Source organism: Azolla caroliniana, unplaced genomic scaffold (assembly GCF_043228905.1).
Source record: "Azolla caroliniana isolate FFs.n. ecotype wild unplaced genomic scaffold, voAzoCaro1.0.p SCAF_13, whole genome shotgun sequence".
Classification (NCBI taxonomy): domain Eukaryota; kingdom Viridiplantae; phylum Streptophyta; class Polypodiopsida; order Salviniales; family Salviniaceae; genus Azolla; species Azolla caroliniana.
The window spans coordinates 19,892,085-19,914,734 of NW_028230448.1; the positions used below are offsets into that span (position 1 = coordinate 19,892,085).

At 38.9% G+C, this 22,650-nt stretch overlaps 2 protein-coding genes across 2 annotated transcripts; one reads left to right on the top strand and one right to left on the bottom strand.

Annotated features, from left to right (window-relative positions):
* Nucleotides 1-3,159: 3,159 nt before the first annotated feature.
* On the bottom strand, nucleotides 3,160-22,093 carry HDA9 (histone deacetylase 9). Its single transcript, XM_087329309.1, has 14 exons — nucleotides 21,908-22,093; nucleotides 9,238-9,350; nucleotides 9,045-9,162; nucleotides 8,781-8,855; nucleotides 8,477-8,696; nucleotides 7,821-7,884; nucleotides 6,653-6,745; nucleotides 6,449-6,557; nucleotides 5,689-5,738; nucleotides 4,500-4,590; nucleotides 4,360-4,433; nucleotides 4,170-4,268; nucleotides 3,700-3,766; nucleotides 3,160-3,614 (listed from the first exon to the last, which is right to left on the bottom strand). Exons 1-14 carry the CDS (start codon nucleotides 21,942-21,944, stop codon nucleotides 3,526-3,528), a joined length of 1,299 nt encoding a protein of 432 aa, XP_087185435.1. The 5' UTR covers nucleotides 21,945-22,093; the 3' UTR covers nucleotides 3,160-3,525.
* Nucleotides 12,493-14,401, top strand: LOC147856584 (uncharacterized; the record flags this gene model as incomplete). The annotated part of the gene is made up of 2 exons (XM_087329574.1): nucleotides 12,493-12,560; nucleotides 13,927-14,401. Coding segments are annotated over exons 1-2 (543 nt in total), but the record flags the coding sequence as incomplete, so codon positions are not given.
* Nucleotides 22,094-22,650: the final 557 nt, after the last annotated feature.

Genomic DNA, 22,650 nt, shown 5'->3' on the forward strand with positions numbered 1-22,650 from the left:
ACAAGAGATCTAGCCATTGCATGAGTTATCATTTTGCCAAAAAGGTCAATGTATATCAGTTTTAGAAGAGACTTATTCCAATTTTGACTCTCTTTCGAAATTGATAATCTTTGATTCTTGCCCATCATACAAACATCACACATGTCATGACTTAAGTCAGATAGGGTCAACAACCCAACTACCATATTTGACTTCTTCATCTCCTTCAAGATGACAACATTGAGATGCCCAAATCTCTCATGGCGTTGTCACGGTAATCCGTGAGTCCGTGTCTGAATGGGGAGGGACCATCGAGGCCTCAGTCCGAGGAGCCGGTGAGAGAAGAAGGGTGGTCAGAACCGATGTCCGGATACCTCTGTTGGATTGACTTCCGGACGCGTATCCGATCCGGAACGTTAAGCGCACGGGCTCGGAGATGTGTATTGTTCCGGACCGTATGCTGGATTGCATCGATGAGCTCACGGGCTCACAGACTCAGGCCACACACGCCATAGGAACAGAATAGAGATAAGAACATGAGCACGAGCGTGGCACGCACGCAACAAGCGGGAACAACTTAGAAATATCTGAGTACAAGAAGAGATTCAACAAAATACTGATGATTAACAGAGAACCAGAAAGAGTACAACCGGACGCAGCCAGTAAACACACAATAGCAAGCCTTCGATCGGGTGCACACAGGCTACCAACGCGAAACGGAGGCCTCATAGCACGACGACAGAAACAGAGATCAAGAAGGCCAAAGTCTGCAGAGCTTGGTTTGGCAACACTTCATTCTCCAAAACGTGGATCCCCCCCTGAGTCTTCTCCCCCTCCATTTTATAGCGGAAAGAGAGAGGAAGACCATTACATCAAGCTTTTACTACATCCGACTTCACCCCCCTGATTTCCTCCTCGATTTCCTCTTATCTATCACTATTATTCTTCTCTATATGTGTGGGACATTAAAGTACCCATTAAACCCTATCCCCTAGTACTTACCAGTCCTATGTTATTTACACATATTGTACATCGAGACAACCTTTGTGTGCATCCATGCACACCCCCGTTCCCGCAATCTCTGGCTCCCTTTCTCTCTATAGCCGGAATCTATCACGACAACGTTGCTTTGTGTTGGTAGTTGTACTCTGGTTGATAGAGATTATAAGCATGCTTAGCTCATAGATATTGTTGCGCCTTACCCCCCCCCCCCCCCCCCCCTATGCCTAAGACCTTGGTAACAAAATTATTTTTGCACTTGATTTCTTGAATCCAACATTAAGAACCTTCTTGATCAATGCAGAATGGACTGTCAAAAGATCTTCTTTAGATCCAGCATGTACAACACTTGCGAGAGATGGTTCTAGTTTCTCTGGCCAGACATCAAGCATTGTCCCAACGACAACATTGATGGGCCCTTATAAAGGCGTCCAAGAGTTGTACCAGTCACAATTACGAGTCATATGTCGAGATGCTCCACTATTGAGAATCCATAAGTCATCGATGACGTGAGTATAGACTGAAGAATAGAAGTCTTTAGTTGCGACCCACAACTCAAGCTCATCCACAACATTGTTGGCTGACTCAGGCTTTCTCCAAGAACTTACTAGGCCCATTCTTCTCATCGGCCCAATAAGACTTGATCATGTGACCCTTGTTTTCATTGTAGACACACAATCCATTAAACTTCTTCTTCTTTGGTATCCTATTCAAATTGTTTGAATTGGATGTCCCTTTACCCTTAGTCATGGTGACAAATGCTAAATCTTCCCTTCCTTCACTTCTCTTCAGTCGAAGCTCCTCTTCAAGCAACATTGACTCAATTTGTCAAATAAAGGGGTGGGTCGAACCTGAGTGTTCAATGTTGTCATATGGCCGTCATACTTGAAGGAAGTACTCGAATGCACCAACAAACCATACGCTTTGGAGAGACTACTACTCCAATAGCAACTAGCTTATCTTGAAGATCCTTAATCATTTTTATGAAGGATTCCACTTTGTCTCCATCAACGAGCTCTCTACAACTTGCATATTTTCAAGGTTTTGTATCCTTCTATAGTTTCTAGTCTCATATTGGTTGGCAAGTATGCTCTAGGCTTCATGTGCCCTAGTTGTATGTTGCACTAATGTTTTAGTAAGCTTAGATGGGACTTGGACTAGTTGACTACAAAATTAGTGGAGACAGATAATAATCACAACCACTATGTACGAGAGAGAGAGAGAGAGAGAGAGAGAGAGAGAGTACATTATATTCTCTATGTGGTCTTAGTGTCACATTAAAAGTACAACTCAGTTGATAGTAGTGGGGATATTCCTTTTCTATCAATTGGCTTGTCATTTAATATGACCTAGTTCTTTAGATACAAGCTCATGCTAGATAGTACTTATCTTAAAGTCAGTAGCACATACTCTAAGATATATATCTTAACATGCCTACAAAAGTTTCTTCTCATCAACCTAACTAGTCAATCCTATTAGCCTACTAAGTATATATTATTGCCAACTAGACTTGTTTTGATCATGTATGCATTGACTATGTCCACGTAATGTCAAAATTCAACAATAATCAATCTGTAGTCAAATTTGGATGCTTTAGAATGTACTTTGCAAGGCAATAAATTATTCCAACACTCCATTGTAAGTTGGAAATTTTCAAAATATCCTATATTCAATCACTCCATTGTCTTTGTATAAGCACTGAACCTTCCTAATGGGGAACTAGATTTTATTTCATCATGAGTTCTACTCTACTTTGACATCATCTTATTGAGTCAGGAAGTACATCTGGAAATATTCATGATAACACATATAACACATACTACAAAGATCACACCTATATTTATCACATTGTAACTTCGTGAACAATTCAATAAGTGTTTTCTTATTTGAGGAAGTTATTCATGTCTACACCCCTAACTACCATTTTGCGTACCCAATGTGCTACAACATAGTATAATTGATGATGGAAAGCACTTTCCAATACATATTTCTTAGTAACTAATTATATGTGCAACCTTTTAAATTGATAAATCCAACATTCCATGTCAATTTAACTCTGAAGGTCAGATAATGTTTGTCTTTATTTATAGCTAACAAATTTATGTACATGTTGCATAACTGGGTACCATGACATACCTTTCATATTATCAACAGAATACAACTATTTTATCCCAGACACTCAAAAAATTCCGTACATTCTCAAAAAAAAATCTAACTGGTATATGTAGCATAATCATCAATAGTTTTCCCTCAAGGAATTTGTTTTCTTGTTCCAATTCATACTGACCACAAAGTTGCTTATCATTTAGCAAAGAACAGGTTAGGAAAGATGTCTATGCGTCACAAATAATTTACAGGTAATGATACATAAACCAGGAAGTAATACCTTGCATGCATATGGATTTGCATGTACACTTGATATTTGATACAAATGAATGGAGTCAGCTTCTACCACACCATGGTCAGTCTCTCAAGAAAAGTAATCAGCTTTCTCAGCCCATATGTCTACCCTAATTATGTGATATACAGTTAGTCAGTCCTTCCTAGCTAGCTGGCTTCCTCCATGTCATGATCATTATCATTATCACCAGCGTAATATTCATCATCCCGCTGAATATGTTTGTCTTGCGAGTATTCTGCAAAAACAAGGTTCCAAACAAACAAAGTTAAAAGACAAACGAGCTTTAGATAGTCGAAAGCAAAAAAAAACGATATACATACGGTCAATCCGCACATCTGGATTGAGATCATCCTCATCAATGTCAGGAAGATACCAATCAGGCGGAACCTGGAAATAACATACGAGAATAAGTTTTGTAGGTAAAAATGCCAAGCACATTGACAAAATCTACCCACTATCCACAACCAAGGAAGATCCCACATGTTAATTCCATCCGAGCTAAGCCCGCTGGACAAGTTGCAGTTCCATATTGCCTTGTCGCTCTTAAAGCTATCCATCTGGACAATCACTCTTATTAAATTCGATGTGCCATGTAAGAAGCGTGCCATCATGTGCGAGCAGAGGAAGAGCAAGAATTCTGAATATGCTTTTTCTCATTATGCCAAGTAATACACCATATCATCTCAGAATGACATTCATGCACACTCCCCATATAGACTGATTAAGCTATAAAAAAATAACTTGATTTTTAAAAAAAAACTAGGATAATAGGGTTTGTTTCTCTACGCACTTCGTGCATCTGCACACCGGGAGCATGCTGGATATTGCGAAGGTTCTCAAAGACTTCAATCTTGATGTTGTTCAGGTATACTTTGCTATTCAGGTTCTCCTGAAAAACTCAGAATGGTTACTTGCAATCCCAGGTCATCCAAGTAGTTAGAACAGTATCTCTAGGGAATACTTAATAAAACGGCAATTACCATAGTGTTTCCAGGATGTGTCCTTAGTTTGCAATCAGGTTTGAAGTAGCTAATGTAATCGTTATCAGGTATCTCTGTAAAATCCCATAACTTTAGAAATAATCTTATGGCATATGCTTATCTTAATTTTTACAACTTACCATTTGGAAGCTCCGTGTCAAGCAGGGCACCTGTTTCGACAGTCCAACAGCGTGCAACATTCTCTTTGGTGTAACCGCCACCCCCAGTGACCTGTTCTTTGTTATAGTGGTATCTTAAGTTTAAGAAGTTTACAGGCACTTTTTAAAACTGCTATTTAGACAGCAAACAGCTTTAATGCAAAGCCAGAAATAAAAATGATTAATATATGCTTATAGAAAATGTTCAAACTAGCTGGTAGTGGGTACCCCAGTTTATGCTTCCAATTTTGAATCCTACATTTTTATGAGAATGTTTTGAGAAGGAAAAATGGTATTTTCACTTGAAACAGGCTGTTTCACCCCTAAACGTGTTACCATGAGAAATGTTGTCAAAATCTGAGTGCATTCTACATGGGTTTTATGAGTAGGTACAATAAGAAGCAGTAGAATAGGGATGCAAGAGAAATTAGGGCAGTGCTAAAAAGGGAAAATATCGCCAGCCCTCTGTATAACTGAGAACACAGTGATGGATGACACATGAGGCTTAAATGCTGGGATTGTTGAAACATGACTTCGAGTTTACAATTTTATAATAGATAAATTATTATGTCCTTTACATGAAGAATAAAGGTTTCCAAGTTTAAGGTAGGTGTACGAAATTGAAGAAGAGGTGAAAGATCTACTGTGAGTAAAAAAGAGAAGAAAATGTTAACAAATGAAGATTATGGTTGCAAAAAGCACAAATTCAAGATCTTTCATAGCTTAGCAATATCATTGCATTGGAATCAATCAGAATTCAGGCATTTAAATCACCAAGTCAATCACAATTCGGGCACCTCAATCATTCGACTTTGGTCTTTACATGGTCATCCATTTAGTATGTTATTTTGTGAATGTACATTATCAGATTGCCTTGTAGAATTTTCTCTTGTATATACAATTGGGATTCTACGCCTAATGTTTAACAGAACAGTGTATCTTGTTTATTCTAACATAAAACATCCAAGATACATAAATGAGCACGAAATTGAAATGAGACTATGCCAAGGAAAAGTGCACCGCATTTTCTTATTTCCATGAAAGTTGGCATAAACATTGGTGTAGCATAAAAGCAAGCATGTAAAATCTGATGAAAGTTCTTAATTTTTAAACTGTTAATAGTTATGTGCTGCTAAATGCATATCGGGAGTGTTTTTAGAAGAATCCGTACCAACAGTGGAATATTCAGCTTCTTTACAAACCGCACACATTCTGCATGACCTGAAATGAAGCCAAAATGAAAGAGTTCAGAACCAGACTAGAGTTTAACCTCAAACAAAGCATAATTCAAATTCCAATACCCCAATTAGATAAACGATCTCCCATTCCTATATCAATAAAGTTGCAACCATGGTAAATTCTTAATATTTGATTCAGGATAGTTGGCAAATAAATGCATCATTCTTGGCTGTTCGTTGGAATTCCCACACCCCAATTAGAAAGAAGGAAAGAAAGATATATTAACATCTTTTAAGAGGCCAAACAACAGATTACATCATAAGTGTTGTCTCGTCTTTGAGAAACAATCTCCTCATCCCCATATCGAGAATCATGTCATTCTTGACTATATACATACTAGCCAAGAATGACATGATTAAGCAAGTTATCAATATTAGCTTTATGTAGATCTTGATTCCTGCAATTAGAGACAGACTGGGAATCCTTCAAACACAAATCAAAATACTCTTGCAATAAACCTGAATGGCTGGGGAAATTACCAAAGATTTAAAATACAATTCGCTACAGGTCATAAAGTGCAATAATGAAAACACTTTTTTGTGGCAAGAACAATGGACTGGATATCATGCTCACTGGAATATGTGACTATATTATGGGAACTTGAGAGTAACAATTTGGGTATTGAGAAGTATGCCAATTTTTTCACTCGTTGCTGTCCATGAGATCTAGGTCAAATGTTTCTCATAAATTACCCTCAATAGAAAGATTGAAACATCCAAGCCGATCTCCTGCAAGTGAATCAGCACCACATTGTAGCACAATAGCGCCCGGCTGATAAAACTCAACGACCTTTGCAATGATCTGCAGCCTCTCACAGTAAGTGATAAACTAGTTAATACAGGTTTTTATCGTTACGAAGAATAAAATAATAATAAAACACTGAAGGATGTATTTACCGACTTAAATGTCCGATTAAAGCTGCCATCATCAATCCCATCTTTTAGTGGCACATTAATTGCATAGTACTTCCCCTCACTTGATCCCACATCCTTGAAAGATAAAGGATATCATGAGAACGTAATATGTGTTATGTGCCACTCAAGCATGAATGCCATTATTTCAAATGCCTAGTTAAATTAAATGGCCAGCTGATGGCAGCATGATCTTCCATGCGCATTAAAGATAATAAAAAATGGTTCATCTAAAGATCAAATGTGCATATAAAATGGCTAACATAACATGAAACTGGAAAATAATTTTTCGGAAATTGCAATGACTACAAGAAGATCAGGCATGAATGACATACCTAATGACACCAAGACCTCTGGTGTGCAAATAATATACAATGACAATTCAAAGATCAAATGTGCATATAAAATGGCTAACGCAAAAACTGGAGAACAGTCTTTTCAGAATTTTCCAATCTACCAAAGTACATATTTATCATTGTTTTGACATTTAAAATAACAAAACGTTCTTTAAATTTCAGATGTTTATCGCTTTGTTTTAATTATACATTCATTAGTCCGCATTACCATACTCACCATTATTGTTCACAAATTAGCCTATTTGTAGTAAAGGGAAATTTTGTCCAAATATGCTTATTTGCATCAAAATTTCAATTAGTATGCTTGCTTGTTTTTTCAAATTGAGGCTCTTAATCATTCGAATAAGCAGATTATGTTTCTAATTATTTAATTAGGAGAACTCCACTTTTTTAGCAAAGCCTAATTTTCCTAATTATACATGCTCACTTTCTAATTAAAGAAAGATTAATATTTCGAGCTTGTAATTACCAGAACTATAAATAGCATCACCTGTCATTTTTTAAGGTAAATTTGAAAATATGGAAGCATGCTTTTTAAAATTCTGATATGCATAAGCATCCCCATATTAAAATCTCACAAGATGGCATCCTATAAAAAATGATTTGATCTAAGGTTGCAGATCTATAATCAAATCTATTCAGAAACTATGGACCACCAGATTGTGGATTTATATGTTTCAACTTGTAATAAAGGTAACTAGTAAACTAATCTGGCTATAATAAAATCAAGTGGATCGATGATCATTGACAAATATAACTCTTCTGCTTTTTTAGAATAACAGTGAAATTTGGGTTACCTTCACATCTCCGGTTCCTGGAAAGAAGTAATCTCCAAACTTATGGAAGCTTACTGTCATCACCCTGCATGGCAGACACATTATGTTCTAAACAGTTTAGCCAAGAGTATCTAAAGTTCTAGACTTGTTGCTAGAAAAAGGAACGGAAATCACAAGTCTATCTTGGATTGAAACTCATAATTGGAATAGATCCCAGAAAATCCATGCTTGCTCATAATCCTTAGGATATAGATCTAACTTATGATAAATCAAGGCATTTGTCTACACATTTATGAATGCCAAGTCCATTATAGCAGTCTTGGTGTTAACACCATGTCTGGTAATAGATCAAAAGGAAAGCTACAATCCTTCAGCAATAGATAATTACACCACACCAAAGATCATGGTCTTTGCCTCTGCACTCAATATCACACTAGATTCCACTATTAATGATTAACAACAAATCAACATGTCATTTCTACGTCACATCCCTACCTAATTAATACACACACCACATTATAGGCCAGCCTAAGCCTGTGCATAGACCACGAAACTCAAAAATAGATTTCAATAACAGAATCACCATGTCACACCAAAAGGTCATTCCATGGAGAACATACCAAAAAGTTACACACAACATAAACAAAAAACTGCACACAAAATCATTGCCTACAGACCTGTCTGTCTGATAAAATGCCTCCTCCACACCATCACCATGATGTACATCGATATCAATATATAGTACACGAGCATGATATTTTAACAACTCAAGAATTCCAAGAACAAGATCATTCACATAGCAGAACCCAGAAGCTTCACACTTTCTGGCATGATGCAGCCCACCAGCCCAATTTATGGCAATATCACAGAGCCCACTGTTTAACCTATGAGCAGCATCTGCTTTACAATAGTGAAGATTCAGTAATGTACAACAACTTTCCAAAACGCTGTAATGCAATGTAGCTAGAACAGAATCCATACCAATAGTCCCACCAGCATAAATCTGACAGAATTCAAAGAGGTTATCGAAAACAGGGCAGTCCTCCCCCATGTTATCTGTAAAATATGGCCTATATATTATTTGCAATAGAATAGCAAGGGCATAAAAATTACAAGAATCACGTATGCATTTCACTCTGTACAAACAACTGTACAACATTGCACTGAAATAAATGAGGCTTCCGAAAAAATCTCAATTAATTTATAAACAATCAGTGAAATAGACCTCTGATGTATAGTACTCACATTTTAGTAGCTCCTGTGAGAACTGCTCCTGAGTATCTGGAGTAATTCTACGCAAGAATTCAATGTAATCAGTTGAATGGAACTGAGCTAACTCTACTGGGTATGCTTTGTGTGGTCTCTACAAGAAAACACATCATTATGAGACATAAATCACCTTCTTGATATGAATACAAAAACAGAATGAGAGAATTACATAAATCTCCATCTTATTGTGAAGCCCATATGCTAGGACAAGATTATGAGTCATGCATAGTCGATGAGGCTTCATTGGGTGATTAGGCCCATAATATACACTTCCAACATCACCTACAAGAAACAAATGTTCGATAGATTATTTTTCTCAAATTTATATAAAAATCTCGTTGTAGATTATCACTAGAATCGCTATCTTTATATGGCCACTGCTTCATCAGTTATGTTTAAAGAAAATCATGCATATCTACTCTTTGAGGTGAAGGATGGATACACAATGGATGTATATGCAAAGAAGGAGAGTGGACTGCCTAAATACCAATCTCTCGGGAGACCATTGATACGTATAGTTGTGGAGAATACAATGGCATGCTAGATTGGATCCTTTTACATCCCTAGATGAAGTTACACAAGGTTTGTCAAAGTCATTGCATAAAGCAGCCACAAATTCCTTTCCCCACACAATGAGCAATGCACCCAACCCTGGTCAAGTCAGATGAAATAGTTGGTATGAGGATTGTTGTGATACAAGGAGATACAAAAACAAGCAAGAGATACCTTCCAACACCTCTTGAGGTAGAAAAAGACATCATATTTGGCTAAATTTCAAGATCATCTGTATTGCGTGTTCCTAGAACAAGGGAGTAAAAGGGCATAGAAAATGTTTCACGAGTGGCAAGCTATCATATATATGACCTCACCTCAGGTATGGCATGAATATACAAAGGTAGTATATGATATCCCCAGGCAGCCCCCACCCACATGGATCACGCCAAAATGATTTCACCTTTTTGACCCTGCGGTGTAAGATACACCATTGGTTGGTTACAAGTAGGGAGTGATGGACAATAATACAGCTACAGAAGCTAATCAACAAAGAAGAATCACAACTTTCTTTAACCCCATAAATCAAGAACCACACAAATGGGCTGCCAACCAGGACATTGCAAAAGGGCAATGACAAATCAGGAAATATCAATTTATCATGCATGTTGGCTTTGGCCTCATGGATCATGCTCTCATCACCCTTGTCATTAATGACAAAGGCCCTTATCTCCCACCATCACAGGCGTTTCCCTCACTTTGGAGACCTCTCCATTCTGGATCAACCTATGCTAGAAATTTTTCGAAGCCAAAAATTACAATATATCTCATTTGAGAATATTACATGTATAGTCCACCTCTTAGTCAATTTCTATTAACTTTTTTGCTTAGTGGCATTTATTTTGGTTTGTTCTTAAAAACAAGACAACATTTAAGATGTAATCTCTTGTTTCTCTTATAGGCTTCTTAAAAGTCTCTCTCTCTCTCTCTCTCTCTCTCTCTCTCTCTCTCTCTCTCTCTCTCTCTCTCTCTCAAATTTATTTTAATTTGATTTGTTGTTCTCAAAGACGAGACAACACTTAAGATGCAATCTCTTGTTTGGTCTTATAGGCCATTTTGGCCTCTCAAAAGACATTAATATATCTTTCTTTCTCTCATGGATATTGACAAGAAAAAAGCTTTCCTCTCTAAAACAAAGGCATTCAAGGGTGAGAAAATATACTTAGATGACGATCTCACTCCAGCCCAAGTGGCACACCGCAAAGAAAACATGCCACGAGTGCTTGATGCAAGAAAGGAAGAAAAATGGGCTGTATATAGAGATGGTAAGGTCATTATTACAAAGAAGAGAACCACATGACGATATATGGCCTATGAGACCCTACGCATGACTATATGGAACGGCTCTCTACAGACAAATGTCGGATATTTTGAAGATACCTTCAAAAACACAGATATTGCTATGTATACAGAGACCCACCAGTGCATGGCTAGCAAACTCCCTGAGGTGCAAGGATATAGATGGGAGTCATATGTCGTCCCCAACCTCGGACACTAGGAAACACTCGAGGTTCGGGAGGAGTGGCTGTGCTATACAAAAAGGAGCTCCATTATAGAGTGCATGTTGTCCATAAGGATGTAGATGCACGCTACATGTGGATACAAATCAAAAGAGGGGATCTTAGGGAGCTATATATTGCTACTTTCCACCTGCCATCTCAAGGTTTGCACCTCCAGCTGAATCACCATATCTACCATTATATGATGATATCATAAGATTTGCTACTTTGTGGTGTTCGGGTAAAGGCCCTAAATAACCCCCTTATAGTGTGTACATGTGTATAGGCCTATTTATAAAGGCCAAAAGTCACTAACCACTTTTTCGTTATTTTTGGGCCAAGTTCAGTGTGAACTTGGCCAACCCTAAATGGGTCATATAAAACATAAGTCAAAAACTTTTGGATCTCACTTCAAAGGTGAGTTCCTCCAACTACTGCTCTCTCTCTCTATCTTTTCTACCATAGCTACATTTTATGCGCTACTTTTTCAGCTGATGATACTTACGCATATGATGCCTCTCTAAATATTCATTCAGAGGACATGTGTATCACTATGAATGATATTATTGATGCTTTGTTGACTGTCAATGATGCATTGGCCCAAACATGGATAGTTGACTCTGGTGCTTCATTTCATGTGACTCCTATCAAGGAGTGTTTTTTTACTTTTACTGCAGGCAGCCATGGCCGTGTATACCTTGGAAACAATCATGCATGTTCCATTAAGGATATTGGCACTGTGCGTTTTTCTACAAATGGCACTAATGAGTTAGTTTTGCATAATGTGCGTTATGTACCAGGGATCAAGAAGAGCTTGATTTCTATGGGGTAAATGGATATGCATGGTTATAGCATTCTCTTTGAGAGAGGATCATGGAAAATAACAAAAGGTTCAAGGCTAATTGTGAAAGGAAAAAAGAAGGGAACTCTTTATTGCTCACATGGAAATGCTATATCGGGAAAATTTATTGCTTTGGCTGAAGTTCACTCCCATATGGAGTTGTGGCATAAGAGACTTGGCCATATGAGCCAAAAGGGTCTCACTAGGCTTTGTAATCTAAAGAAGCTTGATGCTAAAGGTACGAAGCTTGATTTTTGTAATGAATGCCAATATGGAAAGCAAGTGAGGCGTTCCTTTTACTCTGGTGTGTCTCGTAAGTCTTGTGTACTTTGATCTTGTTCATTCTGATGTGCGTAACATGCCCACCAAATCTATGGGGGTGCAATGTATTTTATATCATTTGTTGATCGCTAGTTTCTAGGAGAAGGGAGTAAAAGAGCATGGAAAATATTTAATGAGAAGCAACCCACCACACAATTAACCTCACCACACATGTGGGCAACGTCTTGTAAGAAGGTTGATTCATGTGGGCATGAGCCATGTGGGTGGGGAACAAGACGTTGCCCCGGGATATCGTATTCATGCCACACCTGTGGTGAGGTTAATTGTGTGGTGGGTTGCTTCTCATTAAATATTTTCCATGCTCTTTTACTCCCTTCTCCTAGAAACTAGGGATCAACAAATGATATAAAATACACTGCACCCCCATAGATTTGGTGGGCATGTTACACACATCAGAATGAACAAGATCAAAGTACACAAGACTTATGAGACACACCAGAGTAAAAGGAACGCCTCACTTGCTTTCCATATTGGCATTCATTACAAAAATCAAGCTTCGTACCTTTAGCATCAAGTCTTTAGATTACAAAGCCTAGTGAGACCCTTTTGGCTCATATGGCCAAGTCTCTTATGCCACAACTCCATATGGTATGCTCAGTCCATCTAGCAGAGAAACCTTCACACATGGCTCTATTAAAGATGTGTGCTAGCAATGGAACCAAGGTGTCACGGGCATCGATAAAGTGCTAACCCACCAATCCATGATGATCTTGGGCCGTTCCAAATTGTAGCCGATCAATGGCATTTCTTACATTTTGTGGTGTAAAGAAGGTTGATTCATGTGGGCATGAACCATGTGGGTGGGGAACAAGACGTTGCCCCGGGATATCGTATAACACCTTACATACATCAAAGGATGGATTCATCATCAGGCCACCTTATATGGACATACATCTATCCTATGGGCTGCGTAGTGTGATAGGCCAGCTGCAAACTTCATCACATCAATTACAAATTGAGGTAGGCAGATATACACGAATACCTCTAGAAGAAAGAATTTGCCAATTGTGTCATCAAGGAGTGGAATCCGAAGAACACTATGTTTGTCACTATAGTGTATTTTATGAAATCAGAGGGAGATACCATTGCCTCTTTAAACAAGGCTTTGGCCCACTACGCAAGGTAATGGAATATAAGGACCAACAATGCCTAGGACTTTTGTTGCTAGAACTCAAGAGACATCGGGAAAAGTTGTTGAAGAATACAACCACACAAGCTCATCCACAAAGAACAATCACAACTTTCTTTAGCCCCATCACTCCTACTAATGCTACAAGTTCATCACGGGATACACAAATGGGCCCCAAACCGGGACATAACAAAGGGGTTACAATTGATCGGGCAATAGCAATTTGCCGTGCACATAGGCCCCGGCCCCATGGACCACGACCTCGACACCCTTGTCATCGACAGATAAAAGCCATTATCTCCCGCCATCGTAGGTGCTTCCCTTGCTTCGGAGACATTTCCATTCTGGATCGACCTATTCTAGAGATCTTTCGAAGACCAAAGCTACAATATACCTAGCTTGAGAATCTCACATGTGCCAAAAACCAGATTCCATCGTTTCTTCTCTTTTCATCTTATTTACTTTTATATTTACTACAATACATGTATGCAATAGAACGCCTCACACGTCTTTCAAGGGTGACATCCCTGAAGAGGTTTGGTCTGGCAAACCTGCTTCATATGATCACTTACGTGTCTTTGGTTGCGAGGCTTTTGTACATATAAGGCCTGAGCTGAGAAACAAACTTGATGCCAAGTCCATTAAGGGCCTCTTCATGGGATATGGTGAAGAAGGCGAAATGGGTTATAGGATTTGGATACCCCAGCTCAAGAAGGTTATACACAGCCAAGATGTTGTTTTCAATGAGGCAAGGCTGCTTCAAAACAATTGTGCCTCAAAAGATGACCATAAAAGGGTTAGATTTCAGCATGACCAGCAACCTGTTAGACCCAGTTTTGACCATCAGGATCCACCACAAAGGACTGAAAATATTGATCATCCAGTGGTTTTGGAGCCAGAGGATGTTGGACAGCAAGATGAGGATCCTGAGAGGAATATGCTGCCAAATAATAATGCTGAAAATGGCGCTGAAAATATTATTGATCATCCAGTGGTTTTGGAGCCAGAAGATGTTGGACAGCAAGATGAGGATCCTGAGAGTAACAATCGGCAACGGTTTGGTTTGAACCGAACCGAACCGCGAAACCGCGGTTTAATGGCTGGCTTAACGGATTCAACGGTTCAGTTCGGTTCAGGTTTAGGTTTTTATTAACGGTTCGGTTTTGGTTCGGTTTAAATGGTAATGGTTTTTTATTTTTTATTTTTACAAATTTTTAAAATTTTTAAAAAAATTCTAAAATTTGTTTTTAAACAATCTTTTCATTTTTAGACCTTATTCTCACATTTTAGGAACATCTTAAAAAATTTTAAAAATGAAATATTATAAATTTTAAACAATTAAAAATTTGACCTATGTTGAAAACCGAAACCGAACCACGAAACCGCAGTTTTTACGGTTTAATGGTTTAACGGTTTGAAAAATGTTTCACGGTTCAGTTTAACGGTTTCGTGGTTCGGTTTGGTTTGGTTCAGGTTTCAACAAATTTAAACGGTTCAGTTAGGACCCTCTCAAACCGAACCAAACCGTTGCCGATTGTTACCTGAGAGGAATATGCAGCCAAATAATAATGCTGAAAATGGCGCTGAAAATAATGGACAGCAGCCTAACAATGATGATTTAGACATGCCACCTGATGTTGATCCATTACCGGACAATATGGATCATTGGGTGAGACGTTCTACTCGTATAAGACGAAATGTGAGTAGATTTGACCCCACGTTGCACTACATAATGTTGACCGATGAGGGAGAACCTCTTACGTATAAAGAAAGTGGGAGCTTGCTATGCAGGAAGAGATTAAGGCTTTGCATTCAAATAATACTTGGGACTTGGTTGAACTGCCCAAAGGAAGGAAAGTTATTCCTAACAAATGGGTATATAAAATCAAGACCGTTGATGACAAACCCAAGTATAAAGCAAGGCTGGTTGCAAAAGGATATGCTCAAACTAAGGGCATAGATTTTCAGGAAATGTTTTCTCCTGTGGTAAAAATGACCACTTTGCGAGTGCTATTTGCATAGATTGACATATTCGCATTCGTCGGGTTTCCTATTCGAATTCAAACGAATACGAATACAAATGGGTGGTCAAGTATTCGTTTAACCCAAAAAGAAAATAAAAGAGAACTCTCTCTTTTTTAATTTCTTCGGATAAGAAAAAAGGAACTTGACAATAAATAGGGATAATAAAAGAGGGACTTGGGGACTTGACACTACTAAATTTTTATAATAAATGTATAACTTATAAGTATTCGTTTTATTTTTAATAAATAAATAAAATAAAATAAAGGCTCATTAATTTCTCACTTTTTATTCCCTCAAAATTTATGGATATTTTTATCTTGACATTAAAAATAGTACTTCAAACTAATCATATCTTGAAGTACTACTAGACCTGATATTGCCTATGCAGTGGGAGTTGTCAGCCAATTCATTGCTAATCTGGGCAAGGCACATTGGAATGCAGTATAGTCCATTATGAGGTACTTAAAAGGGACTAAAAATAAATGCCTCTGTTATGGAAAAGACCCATTAGAGCTGAAGGGTTTCTGTGACTCTGACATGGCAGGTGATGTGGATACACGGAAATCCACAAGTGGCTATGTATTCACACTTGCAGGTGGTGTTGTATCATGGTGTAGTAGGCTGCAAAAGGTTGTTGTTTTGTCCACTACCGAGGCAGAATATATCTCAGCCACTGAGGCTTCCAAGGAAGCAATATGGTTAGCACGTCTATGCAATGAGTTTGGTTTGCCTGAAAAGGCACCCATTCTTGGTTGTGATAGCCAGAGTGCCATCTGTTTGGCAAAGAATGCTATGTTTCATGCACGCACAAAACATATTGATGTGCGATATCACTTCATTCGAGAAGTGCTTGAGGATGGCCTTATCACATTGATAAAGGTCCACACATCACAGAACCCTACGGATGTAATGACCAAGTGCTTACCCAAAGCACAACATCAGATATATGTATACAAATGGTGGGAGTCACATAGCTTAAAGGCGTCATTAAGTGAGAGGTTGTTGGGGTAAAGGCCCTAAATGACCCCCTTATAGTGTGTACATGTGTGTAGGCCTATTTATAAAGGCCAAAAGTCACTAACCACTTTTTCATTACTTTTGGGCCAAGTTCAGTGTGAACTTGGCCAATCCTAAATGGGTCATATAAAACATAAGTTAAAAACTTTTGGATCTCACTTCAAAGGTGAGCTCCTCCAACTACTGCTCTCTCTCTCTATCTTTTCTACCATAGCTCCACTATTGCATCTAAAGGGCCTATACTAAGGTGAATCCTGAGTATTCCTTAGCCTGATTGACATCATTCCTAACCCTTACATGTGGGACATAATACTATTACGAGATTTTAATGCACGAACCAAGGATAAACAAACAACTATGTTTGACCCCAACGAGGTTGTTTATAGAGAAGTTATGGCAGAAGAGGTTGGTCTAAAGCGACAAGCTCAAGATATGAGTGCTATAATTGAATATGGAAAACACTTTCTAGCCTTGGGAAGTGCGCATGGATTTGTGATATATAATGGATTGTCACATTGGCCTGGATCAGATGCTTTGACATGTTGGAACCCAAAAAAGAGGTGCAAGCACAGTCGATTATCTAATGGGATCTCCATCTCTTATACCTGAAATAAAAGAGTTCACTATATCGGGTAGACCTATTGGCTTGATAGCAGATCGTGCATATCTACGCTTCAAGGTAAAGGATGGATGGACAAGGGATGTATATCCTAAGGAGAGTGGGGTGGTATCTATTTACTCGCGAGACAATTGATGTGTATAGTTGTGGAGTATACAATGGCATGCTAGATTTGGATCCTTTCTCACCCCTTGATGAACTTACCCAAGGATTGTCAAAATCATTGCATAAAGCAGCCACAAATGCCTTTCCTCACACAACGGCCAATCCCCTCAAACTTAGTAGAGCAATACAAAATAGTTGGTATGATGAGGAATGTCGTGATACAAGGAGAAGCTTGCAGCGTGATATAACTTGGGGCATTTATACACGCAAACAAGCGAGAGCAACCTTCCAACACCTTGTAAGGAAGAAGAAGAGATTGTATTTGGCTAAATTTGAAGATCATTTGTGACGCTTGTTTCTAGGACAAGAAAGTAAAAGAGCATGCAAAATGTTTAATGAGAGCCAACCTACCACACAACCGACCTCCCCTTAAGTGTGGCACAAATATGCAAAGGTGTTATACGATATACCGGGGCAACGTCCTGTTCCCCCCCCCACATGGCTCACGCCCACATGAATCAACCTTTTTTACTCCACAAAATGTAAGATATGCCATTAACCAACTACAACTTAGGAAGGTTCAGGATCATGATGAATTGGTGAGTGAGCACTTTATCTATGCCCCCTTGCTCCCATTGCTAGCACACATCTTTAATAGAGCCATGTGTGAAGGTTTCCCTACTAGATGGACTCAGCATACCATTGTGCCAATCCTCAAGAGTGGAGACCCCATGATGCCAAACAACTATAGGACAATCATGATTGGCCATTACTTGGCCAAACTATATGGCTCGATTCTAGAATCAGAATTGAGTATATGGGCAGAGCAGAATGGTTGTCATTCAATTGGACAGGCAGGCTTTCAAAAGGGGTTCACAACTTTGGATCACATATTGACCCTTCGGACCCTTATTGAGGAGAGCAGACCCATAATAAGACGATTTATTGTGGATTTCCGAAAAGACTTTGAGACTGTCCCACGTGCTCGACTTATGCAGCGGCCAGAAGTCCTTGGTGTTCCTACAGATATGCAATGCGGAATCTATGCACTCTATGAATCCGTGTCAGGAAAAGTGCAGTCTTCCAAGGGTTTGTCAAAGGCAGCGGCTAGCACAATCGGAGTGAAGCAAGGATGCCCACTATCACCCACTCTCTTCGGTCTATATATAGATGACGTATCACATTACATAGAGAGATTCGGGGGTTCGGGAGCACGCCTAGCAGGTATAGCTATACAAATATTACTATATGTTGATGATATTGTGCTGATTTCTGACACTCCATAGGGACTACAAAGACATCTAAATGCCTTAAAACTATTTTGTACAAACAAAGGTTTGTCAATCAACATGGATAAAACTAAAGTGATGGTGTTTAACACCACTCAAGCATGGGTAACAAGATCAGAACCGGAATTCTTCTTGGGAGAGGAAAAGCTGAAATACACACACTCCTACACATACCTAGGAGTAACATTTACAAGGCCTCGGTTCTCCTTACGGAGGCTGCTTGTGCCCAACTTTCTCGTGGATATGCAGCCCTTGGTGCTCTCGACAAACAATGTGCACGTTTGCAGTTCCAAGAGCCACGAACTAAGCTATGGTTATTTGATACACTTGTCACACAAACCCTTCTCTATGGAGTAGAAACATGGGGACCGAGTCTTAACAAGGCAAATCATTGCAATGATTTAGAGAGACCTTTAGTGTCAATGATTGCCCGCATGATAAGGAGCAAAGCATCAGTGCCCCACGATATAATCCGGGCAAAGATGGGAGCAGCACCTATAATCACCGATTCATTGTTCCGATCAGTGACATTTATCCAATGTCTTTGGGAGCTCCCTAAACGAAGGTACCCAAGGTTGGCACTTATGTCGTCACGACAACTAGCTAAAAATAGAGACATTCATTGTTGTTATGCTAAAATGCAGCAATGGTTCGAATCACATGGCATGAGTATAAATGCACTACCCCCGTTCCAATATAGCTTGGACTGTCCCCATCTAAATATGACCAAAGTGGAAAAGAATAGCGTGATCCAAACTGATAGTATTAACTTGGAAAACAAAATAACATGGATCAGCCCCAAAATATCACTTGGTACAAAGTTGGCCCACTATAAGACACACTTCTTACGTACATCAAAGGATGGATTCATCATCAGGCCACCTTATATGGACATACATCTATCCTATGTGCTGCGTAGTGTGATAGGCCAGCTGCAAACTTCATCACATCAGTTACAAATTGAGGTAGGCAGATATACACGAATACCTCTAGAAGAAAGAATTTGCCAATTGTGTCATCAAGGAGTGGAATCCGAAGAACACTATGTTTGTCACTGTAGTGTATTTTATGAAATCAGAGGGAGATACCATTGCCTCTTTAAACAAGGCTTTGGCCCGCTACACAAGGTAATGGAATATGGGGACCCAAGGTGCCTAGAACTTTAGAGCTCAAGAGACATCGGGAAAAGTTGTTGAAGAATACAACCAAACAAGCTCATCCACAGAGAACAATCACAACTTTCTTTAGCCCCATCACTCCTACTAATGCTACAAGTCAATCAAGGGATACACAAATGGGCTCCCGATCAAGACATAACAAAGGGGTTACAATTGATCGGGCAATAGCAATTTGTTGTGCACGTAAGCCCCGGCCCCATGGACCACGACCTCAACACCCTTGTCATCAACAAATAAAAGCCATTATCTCCCGCCATTGCAGTGCTTCCCCCGCTTCGGAGACATTTCGATTCTAGATCAACCTATGCTAGAGATCTTTCGAATACATCTAACCTGAGAATCTCACATGTGCCGAAAGCCAGTTTCCCTTGTCTTTTTTTACCTTATTTAGTTTTATATTTACAAAGTAATATTTACTTTATTTTGATTTGTTGATTTGTTGTTCTCAAAGACGAGACAACACTTAATATGTAATCTCTTAAAAGACATTAATATATCTTTCTTTCTTTCTTCCTCATTAACTCTGCACACACTTGCTGCTTATTTCTTCCTCAAAGGTTCCAAAGGTTTTCTTTTTAATGCATCAGCTTGCAATCAATCAGGTCTCCCCAAAACAAGTATAATTAGCATTCATATTGGCTTCAAAGTCAAACGTTTTTTGTTTGCTGTCCTTTCTTCCTCAGCTGCACATTCCAGTTTTTCCTTTATCTCTTACACACAATTGCAAGTGTACAGGCACATCCACGAGGCATGTACAATATAGAAACATAACAAGCTTTCGGAAAAATCCCCACAAGTCAGTGGGGAAAATAACTCAGATTCAACCCTGAAACTTGACAACACGAAAACATGTGTTGTATATATGCATGCCCTTCTACGAGGGCAGATTTGCCAGCAATTTCAGGTCCAGATATACCAGAAGTACCGTGTAATAACGTTCTGTTGCATACACAGTATTCATTATTCTATTTTTTTGAGTAGAAATATCCTTCTTGTTATGTACAGCCTTCGAAAGGATAATCCAATCACCTAGGACAGGAAAATTAGCACTCTTGCTATCCACAATCATCCCTAGGTCTTGATGCCCTAACACTATTGTCCTTAATATATAACTATCCATTCCTAAGCCGCATTCACAGTTTGTTTCTCTACTCCCCAGAATGGAGTTTAAAAAATGGAGTTTAAAATATCAGCATTGGAAACATTTCCTGAAAATGAGAAATAAGGAAATGCAGGAAGAAATAGGATAAAAGATACAGAAACGATGGGAAAAAAAGGATGAAAGATATGACGAACTTGGTAAATGGCCCTCTTTATTGTTGCAACCACATAGGAATTTGTATTCAATGTTCAACAGCTAGTGTCTCTCTTTCCCTTGACTCGAGTGAAGGCATTTTAATCTGACAAGATAGATGGGTTCTTATGGCCTAATTGTAGTTTTGAAAAGCATGCACCGTCTTAAACTATTCTAATTCCAACCATTCAAAGTTAGGAAAAAAGAAACACCAAAATACAATGATAGCATTTTCCAAAAATGTTTTATGCAAATTGCAAAAATAATTGTATTGTAGCACCATAAACTATAGTTCGCGAGGAAGGTGAAATTTCCAAACTTTGTTATAAAGCAATTTATTGTTTTACTGCATTGAGAAACAAAGTATAGTACCTATTTCGTTTTTTGTTTCAGCCTAGCTAATCTCTCACTGAATGTAAGGACATAGTTCACTATAACAGAAATTCTGAAGAACATTGAGCGTCAAAAACATACAAACGCACCATATTCCCAGACCTTATTAATGATACTTTCCCTAGCATTTCTTGCAAACCATCACAAAAAACGGCATCACATGAATCTTCGTGGTATGAAGAATATTTTAAAGAATCTCCATGAAAAAGACGTCACAAAAACGCCATTTTATATGCATATTGCGTTGAAGACCACATAAGCGCAGATTATGATGAGCTTAAAAACGGCATCACATGAATCTTCGTGGTATGAAGAATATTTTAAAGAATCTCCATGAAAAAGACGTCACAAAAAACGCCATTTTATATGCATATTGTGTTGAAGACCACATAAGCACAGATATGATGAGCTTAAAGTCTCTGAAACATGCAAACTGCACAGACTGACGCAAATTTATAAAAATTGAATGCATAAAGAGGTATGGAGAAATAGGGAAATTAGGGTGTCAAAAGAAAAAGCTTCAGAGGAACGGCAAAGAAAAGGGAATTGAACTAACCGTCATAGAAGTAAGAAACGCGATCTTTGGGAGGCATGTAGACGACGGAGATGACGAAGGAGAGGTTTTCTGTTCCTTCGCAGAAATCATTCGTTCGTGGCTGTTGCGATTCGAGCGGACTTCATGGAAACCCTCTTTGAGTTGGACTGAGTGAGGAGAGGGGGGTGGGGGGGCAGGGAGAGAGAGAGAAGAGGAACTCAATAAAATCTGTGCAGGAACAGCAGCAAAAGAGCATGAAAGTTGTACAAAAACAAAGATGGAGTTTCGGCGCGGCCAGGCGGCAAAGATCCCCCGGCCGGCCAAAACGCGTGTTGCCGCTTGCTTTGATCGGTTTGTGACAAGTCGGTCTAGCCTTTCTCATCTGTTCTTTTTCAGCAATCATCTCCTGCCATTGCTTCGGTTGACCCTCTAGCCAGTATTGTCGTATTAATCGAACCCTTCTGTTAGTGTTGTAGCTCTCATTTGGTCGATTAGCTTGTGTTGGTCGTTCCGACCCATCCTTTGCTTGGTCTTGCTCTTCCATTCGGTCCTTTTAGTCGATGCCATCGTTCTTATTAGTCAATTACCTTGTGTCGTCGTTTTGGTCAGCCCTTTCACTAGTAGTATAGTGTTGCTTGCGTGTACATGTGTATTAATGATGTTATCAACACTCATCACTTGTTAAGACTTAGTGCATGGCTTTCAATGAATAGCTAAATTGGTTTGTGTTTTATGTTTTGTCATAATTGAATGCAGCTTTCCCA